The 12,519-nt window shown below is 31.7% G+C and overlaps 1 protein-coding gene across 1 annotated transcript; it reads right to left on the reverse strand.

Annotated features, from left to right (window-relative positions):
* Positions 1–1,824: 1,824 nt before the first annotated feature.
* LOC110719437 (hydroxymethylglutaryl-CoA synthase-like) lies at positions 1,825–6,740 on the reverse strand. The gene is made up of 12 exons (XM_021898383.1): positions 6,457–6,740; positions 5,523–5,629; positions 4,739–4,871; positions 4,118–4,261; positions 3,809–3,967; positions 3,495–3,568; positions 3,321–3,396; positions 3,167–3,222; positions 2,952–3,039; positions 2,725–2,865; positions 2,484–2,633; positions 1,825–2,357 (listed from the first exon to the last, which is right to left on the reverse strand). The coding sequence occupies exons 1-12, from the start codon at positions 6,526–6,528 to the stop codon at positions 2,145–2,147; spliced, it is 1,413 nt and encodes a 470-aa protein (XP_021754075.1). The 5' UTR covers positions 6,529–6,740; the 3' UTR covers positions 1,825–2,144.
* Positions 6,741–12,519: the final 5,779 nt, after the last annotated feature.

Here is a 12,519-nt window from a genome sequence, read left to right on the forward strand (position 1 = left end):
ATGGGTAGTTGGACTTTTGCATGACCAATAAATGCAACAAAAAGTTATAAAATAAAAAAAAAAACAGTAAATTGTGCCATAAATGCACAATTTCATGCAAAACTAACGGCAACAATTTTCCGTAACTCCCATTGCCAGCATCAACATGCAGGTCATATGCACAAGTGGCGAAAAAGCTGATTCACACTATGGGTTATTACCATATTGTCCCTGGTTTAATGATGAAAAAGTCTATTATACCCCTATGATTGACAAACTAAATTGATCATGAAGATCAACAAGTATTTTGCCTTCTTAGAAGTGAAGCCGAGTTTGGTTGTGAAAGGAGGCCACACTATTATGTATAAAAGTTTAAACTTCTTTGTACAGATTTATCCTAATTTTTATGGTCCAATTCAGCCTTTTAGGAAGGCCTAGCCTACTTAACCTTAATGAAGTCTCATCACCAACTTTTCCTAAGGCTTTTGTTAAGCTAAGGGTGATAATTGAACTGTAATTGATGATCAAAATTTGCTTGATATTGATATTTATGAGATTGTCAACTTAGATTACTAGCTATTAGCCAATTATATTGAACCTAAAAGATTCAACTCTGCTTCTTATGTAAGTGAGCAATCCTAAGCTAAAGCTCATTATCACCCCTTGTTGATGTTAGTTTCTCCTAGGTGATCCAATCTTTATTTTGTAGCGCGTAGTATTTATTTTTAGTGAAATTTAGCTTTTGGACCCCTAGTTTTTTTGCTACTCATTTTTCTCTCGGCTAATTTAGTGCTTAATTAATTTATATGAAACGAAGGGAAGTTACTCTGCCATAAGATATTAAGATTCATAGGAATCTTTTTCACGTGTTTTAATGACATATATGAAGCATTAATCTAAGACTTTCCATGAATTTTAATTAACGAAGGTGAAGTTTGCTAACTTATCTTTCATGAACTCACTTACTTTGTAATTACATGTTTGAATCAGCTAAACAACTATCCAAACTTACAATACTCATGCAGTCAGGCAACCAGACAAACAATGAGTATCGTATACTGTTGTTTTCTTTCATGGAAACATATATTTCACCTTAGCACCTACTCTATATTCTATAAACTTTACTGAAGTCTGGAAATATTGGAGTCTACTCATTGGGTCAGTGTCACACATTATTCACACTTACCAGATTTGATAACTTGACCAACCAACCCCACTTTAAACATGAAAATTATGGACCCCCAATTATTATATTCGACAACTAGCCAGACACATGACCAAAATCCATTGCCTTTTCACGTGGGTATCTATATGAATCTAAAATCTCAATTCTCAATTATTTATCTTCAAACCCTTTTGGATTGTAGTCTTCTAGGAGGACTCGTATTCCATGTTAGCTAGCTTAAAGACGACGAAATTATGAGTTAAGAACATTCATAATGGTATAAAATAAGTCCTTAAGCTAGTAATTTACCATTGTGTAATTTTTAAATAGTAATTTACCATTGTGAAGCTACAAGAGCTGTAACTTTGATTAAACTATGTAGCTACTAGCTACCCTTATTCTACTCTCGTAATTTCACCTCCCTTTAGCTAGCAAAAGATCTAAAAGTACGAGTAGTTATTTAACCTCACTCTTTTGTACAACTTTATAAATCAATCATTTTGTGGTACCAATCTCCTCAGGCTAAGGCATCTAATGATCTGGTCCTGTGCCGTGGGCATGTATGTCAAAATGTCCCTTTATACTAAAACAAATAAATTAATACATATAAAAAAAAATTAAATTAAATAAATAATTTTTATAAGAAAATAAGAAGAAAAAAAAAACCCCAAAAGATCCAATGAATAAATAATGACAGCTTCTCAACTATTTTATTTTCTTAAACTGTCTACCAAACATACAATACATTTTCTAGTTTGAAACAATATTAACTCTAAATAAATTAGCTTGAAAAAAGAAACACAATAAAAGCTCACACTACTAGAATGAATAATATTAAAATGTAAGAAAAGGATGCAACATTTTGCATGATCAAACAATATTTCTAACCATTTCAACTGATTTTATAACAGCATAGTATCCACCCAATGCTGCAAACATCCAAAAAGACTCTCGCTCTTCAGAGTTGCATCAATTCCGGGCGGGTAACTACCCTCAGGCATCAGTGACCATTGGTAACTGAACCATTTTCTTGTGCGACGTTAGAATCATTTGCTGGTTTCTTGGCATAGAATCTTCGATACATAGAGTCTACCTCGGTTAAGTAGTAAGTACCTGGAGCCAAAAGGGTGGTATCCTTACTCGTCACAAATTCCTTTGCTCCGTACCTGTGCTCCATAAGCTTCAAGGTTTCGACAAATTTCTCAGGTGGGAACTGCAGACGTATAATACAAGTCAGATATAAAGTCAAGATCAAATTTATATGATTAATTAACTTATATTCCTCCACCTAAAACCCTCTTTCCCGAAACCAAATAAAGGGATTCTAAAGAGGAATTACCTCATGCCTCGACTTCAATTTGTCAGCAACATTCATGACTGCTGCAATGTTGGACAAGCTGAAGGGCTTCTGCCCTTCATTTAGCCGGAATGAGAACATTGTAGCTGTCAAGCCACTTCCATAAGAGAACATTATGACCCTCTTGCCTGCCTGAAATATGATTATAGCCAAAAGCATGAATACTAAACCAAGTTAACAAGGTAAAAAGACCAGATGATATAAATATGCCTAAAGTGCTCACCAATTCACTGTATTTATTGTGAATAAGGGAAGCAAATGCTGAATATAGGGATGCTGTGTATGTATTCCCAATTTGCTTTGGTATCAAGGTGGTCGGTTGAACCTTCTTGTCATATAAGGGCTTCGCGACTTGCTGAGCAACCTATAAAGTGATAAAATCACTAAACATAAATATTCCACGAACTCTTATACTTCTCAATTAAGTTCGTTGTATCAGCGATAACACACCTTTTCAAGATCCCTGCTTTGATAGCTTTCATCAATAGATAGATTGGAGAATGGGGACAGCTTCTCCCCAGCGTCTTCATTGATGGAGCTGCCAATCAATGATGCAAATATTGGTAAAAGAGTACAATGGTGGGAAGTCAATAGCCCTTTGTTAGACAATTTGACATAATCCCAATAACAATATGCACTACATTATAGTAAGAAGAGGATAATACCTAGCATTTCTCAAGAAATCATTGTACACCAATCGGGCAAAGCTCTTTTGCACAAGCTGTGAAAATAAGAGATGGGCATCATTTTAAGTCAAATTTGCAAGTACGCTTGTTTTGAACATCAGTTATTTCAAACATAATTTCATCAGAGGTATACCTTGTTGTATGGAGAATGGAATACAACGTATTCGGCGTCATCAATAGAGAATTTTTTGCCTTCGAACTTCTCATACCTACAGTTGGAAGAATAGTTTAGCTTCACAAGCTTAAAGGTAAAGTGATGGACACAATGTATTCTTAAGGGCAGTTCAAGATTCTATTAATGACTCACTTGCTGCAGAAATGTTTGTAGCAAGCATCAACCGCCATGAGATAACAAGTTTGTGACAACTTCCCATCAACAACCTATGGCAGAACACATCAATAGATCAGTTTCACTGAATGAATGAGACACAACAAAGCCACGAAAACGAAAAATCTATTGCACATCTCCAGAGAGCATCAATTAACAAACATGAGATATATGTAAGCTTGAGGTATTTAGCAAACACTTGAGTAATATTATTCTCCAAACGTCATATGCTAGACATTGGCACCATTTTCTATCCCATCTTAGTTAAGTTGTGTCAAGAGCCTGAGACTTACTGGATATTCACTGGCTAGGTTGGGCTTGTAAAAATCATAAACGTGAGCCATATGGCTGCCCCTCAACTTGCTTTCAAAAGCGATGGGGGCATCTGGGCCCACAAGCATTGCAACAGTAGCTGCCCCTCCAGTGGGTCTAGCTGCTCCCTCGGCATAGACCTGGTAAAGGAATGTATTCACAAAATCAATAAGATTGAAGATTGAAAGTTAATACCAAATGAAGTGCAAATTAGCTTGTATTCCACATGAAGTTGCTATAATAAGGTTTTTAAAATATGTAATTTTAAAAGAGAGAGAATTTGAACATACCGCACTGTCTGTGCATACAACAAGGCCATAGCGTCCATCCCACGAACTGCTCTCCACCCAGTTAGCACAATTAAATAATGCAGCAGTTCCACCATAGCATGCATTGGTTGAGTCAACACCTTCAATGTCTGTGTTTCCATGTTCCTAATCATTTTTTAACAAAAGAACACAAAGTTATGTTCAGACATGAGGGATACTGTTTCCTTTTCCAAGATCAATTATAGTAAACGGATGCTCGAGAAAATAGCACATGCATATTAATGCCCTACAACAATTTAAATTGCGCTCAAGAAGGTGCATGCACTGTGAAATTTAGCAGCAGCCCTCCTCTCCTGCCCACCTCATGCCCCCAAACAAGTATAGTTATTTGTATATTTTTGTACATAATTATAAGATTTTTAACTGTCCAAAGGAAGCCATAAAAAATTCTAATTAACACTACATGTAGCTTCTGAGTGAAGATAGTGCTTTGTAACAATCCTAAATATTTAGCAGCTACTAACTAGGCAGAGCTTATTCCTCAAAACAAGCAGCAGAAATGCAGAGCTATACTCACAAAAAAAACCAGATATAAGAATAAATATGAAACAGAGATGACTATGCACTTATTTCAAATAGTACCTCAAAAATTTGCATCAAGAATGTCTTGATAGATTTGCTCTTGTCCAAGACAGTCTCGCTGCCTACTTCCAGCCGACCAATTTGCTTGGGATCAACATGATATTTCTCTAGGAGATTGTTCACAGCTGTCAAACTACAAGTACAGAGATGATCAGAGAGGTACCCATCTCATACTATAAAGTTATGATACAACAAAGGTTGACAAAAGCTCCACCTTCAAGTACTTAAAATTATAATAGACAATTCAATAATCCTTCCAAACAACATAATAGACTTACTCAGCTATCCACACCTTCTAAGTATCAAGAGATGATATCTGTAGACATATCATCTCTCAATTTTCCACAAGAGTTCCAAATTTTCGGATATTAAGAAACTAACCATAATTTCTAAGCAAACATTTTTAACAGCAAGAGAATCAAGTAAGGTTCTCTTTTGTACAATTTCATATGCAAAATAAGATTTCGCAGAGAAAATAAGATGTTTAAGAAATACGTTCATAATCTCATACTATAAGTCAGAAAAAAAAAATGTGGAATAGAAAATGGTCTAATACAACCATCTTCCTTAGAGGTTCAAATCATTCAAAGACAAATGATGACTAATACAATCAGTCAAAAAAAAAAAAAAAAGGATGACTGATACAAAAAACACACTCACTAGCTGATTAATTGAACTCCAACATGTGAAATACTTGATACAGAGTAAATTTTAGATATATTGATATATTGATGCAACAATTGATCATAGACTATAGAGGTAAGTTCGAACATAGGTTTCAAACCTCATCGATATAATGTCTTCCACATCAGTACAGAATGCCATACAATCTTGTCCGAGTCCGATGGTGTACTTTCCTTTGCTAGCCCCATCATGAACCTCCAATGCTTCCTGTTTGACATGCAACATCAATAACCAAAATCTATGATGACATAACAAACAAGAAACTCCCAAAAACAAATGTAACTTATGAGTTACTCATATGACATTAAAATCAACATCTATAACATCTTAAAGTCATGATCCTTAACTTTAAATCCAGAAAATCACTTCAAGATTAAATTTCCAACATTCAAGGAAAATTAGAAACTATCCAGCAAGAGTTTCTCTGATTTCCAAAGAGTTGACTTCACAATAAAACATAAACATCTTAATCAAAAGCTTAAAACTAGTTAGATTGGGCAAATTCTCAATTGGGTATTTAATATCCAAGTTAAGGACCCCATCATGATCTCATTAACCTACCAACTTAGGCCAAAGTATCTAACTTTCTGAAGCTTTTTAGGCCAAATTACAAAATGATTAATTAAATCATATTAAATAGTATCAAAAAGCTGATTAATTATTATTTGTTCATTCAAATTGATTTGTCATATTTCTCACGGTTCAGAAAAACCATGAAAAAACAATTGTCATAACACCCAAAAAAATAAAATGAAATAAAATAACAAATATGCAATTTATTTTTTTTGTTTTTGTTTTTATTTGTTTATATTTTCGGTAATCAAGCAAAATCCCGCAATCAAATTTCTCCAGCACATTTCCATTCACGATGAACTAAAATAGCTTCTGGGAAAATCCCAAAATCATAGAAAAACTAATTTAATTGTACAATCATAAATAATCATTAACCCCATTACACAAAAAAAAAAAAATTATTAATATGGGAAATTTTAATAGAAATTTCTGTGAGAGTAGGGATTATATGATGGATTTACCTGTTGAACACAAGTAGGAGGGAAGTAGATTTCCATGGCAAGAATTCCTACATTCTTTACTGAAGAAGCCATTATATTTTACAGATGAAAAAAAAAAAAGATTTCTTCTCTCAAGTTTTCTGCAAGTCTCTTCCTCGATTACAACGACAGTTGAGAGAGAGGAGAGAGAAGATCGGAGGGTCCGGAAAGATTGGCAAAGGAACAAAAACAGGGAAGTTAGCAAGAGAGGTTTTTTGTTTTTGAGAAGTGAATTTTGGGTGCCTTAATTTTGTGCCTTATATAGACTAGATGTATCAATGTATCATCATGTCTTCATGTATGTTATTCACTTAATAGTCCATGACACCTACTACTACTAACAAGGAAATTCCAGGTAGATTTTTCAAGATTTATTATATCCTTTATAGGGAATTAGTCCCAACTCGACAGTCAACACTAAAACGATTTGCAGTAAATATTATTATGTAATTCAAATTTGACTTGTTTTATAATTTGTTACTAGTGTGTAATAGACGGTTGGGATTAAAGATCTGCGGATTCAGGTTATTTTTAAGTTCTCGTTTCATCTTTTGGACAAATAATGTTTATTTAGAACTAAAAACTTTTGATTTTAGATTGACCTAAAGAGTTAGCGGATTTTGCAATGTATTGTGTTCCAGTACCACCAATTCTCAAATATCAAAATAAATTTACAAAATAAACGGAATACTAAATAAACAAAATATACTTTTAGACGATAACAAATGGAGTCAAAGACAACCATACCAATGATGTCTAAAAACCATGTTAAACTTAACAACTTGTGCTCCAAAAAAGTTCCATAATCTTGTGTAATTTCAATAGTAATTTGATTTCAAGTCGAGTTTGACCCAAAGTATCCTAGATTTTTTATTTTTTTTTATTTCTGATTACTTGAGTTTCATATTTCAGAATATTGGTCAAACCCCCTCCGTTTGGGTTAGGTCTGTGCGTTCAATTGATATTTAATTAATAAGAAATGATTCACCAAAATTACTTCATGCTACAATAATAATAATAATAATAATAATAATAATAATAATAATTATTATTATTATTATTATTATTATTATTATTATTATTATTATTATTATTATTACATTACGGAGTAATTGTTTAAAAAAATGACTGGAGTAAAATAATATTCAGTTATATTCCTTAATTTGGAAAATATAAAGAGTACCTTATGCGATCTTTTGCTTAAAATAAGAATATACTATGTTAGTCTCATGTGTTGCACGAATTAGATACTCCATAGTCCTTCTTCTTTATTTGAAAAATGTCAATATGACCTATTTTAGTAATAGTTAATATATAAAATCCGTAATATGAACAAGATTTGATACAAGTGAATACTTAAAATATTCAAAAAATCTTGTGTGGACCTAGTCCACAATAATATTATTGTGAACCCGAGGTTTATACGCATGCAACTGACGTTATATGGAACATAGTGACCCGGCCTAATTTTAAAATAGCAACCTTATTATTAACATAGTAACCTTTATCAAAACTTGTGTGACATTTAATATTAGTCTGAACCTAAAGTACGACGTTATGTTAAATATAGTGACCCTATTTTAACATAATAACTTTTATTATTTATATTGACCAGTATATAAAAATTTCATTAAGAAAATATAATAACCTCTTATATCCTATATAAAATCACAATAATTTTTATTTCAACACAATAACCTTTATTTTAATATAGTAACTTTTTTTTTTAATTAATAAAACAACTATAGTGTCTCTAATATTAGTGGTCCACAATAAATTAGTGTGGACCATGTCCATTAAAGAGTTTGTATAAAATATTAACTTATTGATGGTGGTAGAAAACTTATTTAAATTAAGAGAAATTCTACGCTTAAAACATATATATTGTCCATGATCGGTAACTTTTTTGGTTTTTTTTTTTTCAATATTTATATACTACATATACTTTGTATGTATTTTTTTTTTTTTAATGGGTAAGAAATATTTTACGCAGCCTTCAATTAATTAATTTCAACATATGTCTGCTAGAATAGACTTCAACTAATTTCAAGATATGTCTGCTACAATGAACTAAAGAAAAAGAGGAGAAGGAAGTCAAGAAACACATGCAATTGATGTTACATATGGCTTGGTTAATTGATGCTAATAAGAGGTGATAACAACAATAATGAGAATACATGTACCCTTTGTTCTCTTTTGAAGTTTTGATTGATGTACCGTGTGTTTTGTTTATTTTTACAACAATAATGAGAATACATGTACCCTTTGTTCTCTTTTGAAGTTTTGATTGATGTACCGTGTGTTTTGTTTATTTTTACGCTCTCCCGTCTCCAATATATTTTTTTAAATATCAATATCTTTAACTATGTATCATAAAAAATCAAGCCCTTTTCCTAAATAATGCTACCAAAAGATTTAATTCCACAAATGCCGTCACTTTTTTATAAATTACTACTTTACCGTCTATGTCATCGGTTCAACCTCTTTTTCATATTTTTTATGGTTTTTAGAAGTGGCAGTTTTAGGTATTTATAAAATAAATAAATAAAAACTTGTGAACAACCATTGAAACACCTTTTATATTTTGAATGCAGATTTCTACTGTTAATCTAACCATTGAAGCACCTTTCTCTTCTCCATTAAAGCAACTTATGTGGTAAGTTTTTATTTTTAATCATCGAATATCAACTTCACAATCTACTGTTAATCGTTAATCTATTCAATTTAGGATTCTTCTATGGTGAATATATTATTAAATTATTGGTTATAAGTAATTTAACTACTGAAGTATTATAACCAGAAATCTCGTTTCTATTCATTCTTAAGGGTAAAGAATTCAATTTGATAATTGAGTCAAATTTGGTTGCTAATTTGTTGCTAAATCCTTTAATTTTAGAACAAAACCATGAAAACAGAATCATTCCCAACTTCGAACAAAATCAAATTAGAGAACGAAGAGAATGAGGATTCTTCGAGTGAAGAAGAAGATGATAGTGTGGTGATTTGACCTGGCTCTATGTACATTTGGGGTTTTGAGTATGAGGAATAGCCGAGGTTTTTGTGTTGGGATGATTTAAGTCTATTTAGGTTGAAGCCGAAATAGAGAATGAACTTGCTGACGTACCTTTTGGAGAGTTGCAGAAGGCTCGTTCCGATAAAAAAAATTATAGAAGAAACCGCTACTTGAAGGAGCGGTTTTCAATAAAAAAAAAATCGGATTTTTTTCCACTTGCTTACGTGGTCAGTATTTAGGGAATTTATAAAAAAATGACTGTAATTTGGGAATTGAGGCTTTTGACAAGGGCTCTAAAAGATCCTTATACTACTGTAAATAATGGATATATTTTTCAAAAACGGGAGGAGTATGTAATTTTGCAAGAATGTCAAAATTGTCAACTACATTGTAACCAGCAAAATTTTCTTACTTTAATGTTATAATTAAATTATCATCGTTTATCATATGAATAGTATTGACTATTGAGTGTTTTTTTTTCTTCCTAACTAGAGCTCAACACTTTCGGGTGTTTTTTTTAATTAATTAATTAATTTATTTATTTTATTTTATTTTTATTTATTAATTTATTTAGTATTTATGAGTTAGACACTTTAAAATTAGGGGAAAATGCTATAGAGACTCCTAAATGCTCTCACTAGTCCCCACTAGACCTGGCAAACGGGTCGTTCAAATCAGGTCAATTCGAATTTCGGGTCAACACTTCGGGTTAAGTTCGGGTCGGATTAATTTTTAGGACCAATTTTTGGGTCAATTTCGTGTCAGGTCAATTTCGGATCGAGTCAATTCGGGTCGGGTCAATTCGAGTTGGGTCAGTTCAGGTCGGGTCACCAAAATAAATTCACTTTAAAAAAATAGTTGGAAAAATAAAGTAATATCGTTAAGAAAATAAAAAAAAATCATGAGTACCAAAGAAAGAAGCCCTAAAATAAGTAATTCACCATTTCATCCTATTCACTTCAGAAATCAGGTCACTTCGGGTTTAAATCTGGTCAGATCAAGTTCGGATTTTGGGTCAATTTTGGGTCGGGTTATTTCGGGCATTGGGTCATGTTCAGGTCAACTCTATTTCGGATCGGGTTTGGTTCGAATTCAGGTCAATGATTTCGAGTTAACTTTTGGATCACGGGTCGGGTCAAGATTGCTAGGTTTAGCCCCCATACCCTTAAAAGAGTATTTTGAAATTGAAGAGTATTTAGTGGTAATAGAAATTTAAAAAGAAAAATGCATGTATTTAGATGGACGTACATTGATTTGAATAATAAACAGACTGCGCTTATGTCTTGGAGGAAGACTTTTCACCATTATTAACTTTTTAAATTTATTTATTTTGGACACGCACAATATACTTTGATGTAGAGTATATCGAAGAAATAGCATTATTAAATCTTTATGAGACAATCATACACAAAATCTATACCATCATTGATTAATTTTTTTTTACTATCATTATTACAAGTAGATTTTTCGTTATCGTAATTCAATATCAGGGAGCTCATTAGTACAGTTATTTTGAGTATTGTGTAGCGAATTTGAATTAGTGATGCAATCATATAGGCATATAGCTAACATTGAAGATATGTTGTCATCGGAAAATATATGGGTAGCTTTAGTTTACATCATCGTCACCAACTTGACTCAATACAAAAAGTATTGAAATACGTCCTTAGTATTAGATCTGATATCTATCTGTTTTTTATAATTATTGTTATTTTTATGTGTGTAGAGAAACTTACGAATGCCAATAATATAAACAGATTTAATCCATATATCTTAAAAAAAAATCCACCCTCAATATTTTCTTGTATTACAAGTTGCACCCTCTTGTTGAGTAGAGTTCGTTGTTCCTTCTTTTCTTTTGTCCATTCTTGTAATTCTTCACATAATTTTTTTCTTTTGTGGAAAAGTTTTTTTTTTTAAGCGCATTTTATTATCACTATCACAAGGATCCATCTATTAATACTACCCCTGTTTATGAAAGTTCGAGTAATTTACTATTTATGTTGTCAAAATAAAATGATTTTGACACACCTTATGATTTATACAATATTATTATATTAAAGATATTGGGACTGAGATCATGTTTGCTAAATTCCACAAATATTTGATCATTCATCACCAGATTGCTCCAATCACAAGTCAATTATTCATCATAAACTTGGTGTGCATTATTATTAAAATAAGCTAATTAACTTAATCGTCATATGATTCCCTAAAGATTTCTTCAATCGATAATAATTTTGTTATTTAAGTAATCAATTGATACATGCTTCCTTCATAATTTATTTTATGCGTTAAAGGCTCTAAGGATTTCCCTATTGCTTCCAAGCTAATTGAATATAGGAATTTGAATTGGATTCTTAGTAAATTATATTGACAACTTGTAATTATCCCAATAAACTAAGTTATTTTATTACTCCGTACTATATTAGTATTACAATTACACTATCAACGTAATGTAAGGTTTTAAAGTACTAATAGAAACTTTTTCATTGTCATTAATGATAAGATTAATTATCCATAAGGATTTTCTCATAAAATAAGCCTATCATCCTACAAGCATTGGCCACATCACGATTGTGCATTAAATTTTTTAATTGTGCTTGGAAGGTTTCTTCCTGGCGGACTTGGAGTGGTTTCTAGTGTTAGTTTTATTTATTGCACTTAATTTGCTAATAAAATCATGGGCCTCGTGGCTTTATAGTCAATAGATCAATACTTCTACGGGGGCGCCTCTTTTTTTTTTTTTTTTTTTTTTTGAAAAGTTAAGGAAAAAAAAATACTAAGAAAACCCCTTGGCCCTTCATACTCCATCTGCTCGTTAACCCATAAGTTCGACAATTAATTATTAATTTAAATGTATATAATCTAAAAAATTGAAAAAGTTGATATTTTGAGTCAACATTAAAATTAATGCAATTACAATAAAATTAATGGCATTAATTTTCACATATTATTAATTAATTTCATAAAAAAAAAGTCAAAATTATGAATACATGAAAGATGAATGAAGTATGAATTTAACAACATAT

This window comes from Chenopodium quinoa, unplaced genomic scaffold, assembly GCF_001683475.1.
Source record: "Chenopodium quinoa cultivar QQ74 unplaced genomic scaffold, ASM168347v1, whole genome shotgun sequence".
NCBI classification, from domain to species: Eukaryota; Viridiplantae; Streptophyta; class Magnoliopsida; order Caryophyllales; family Amaranthaceae; genus Chenopodium; species Chenopodium quinoa.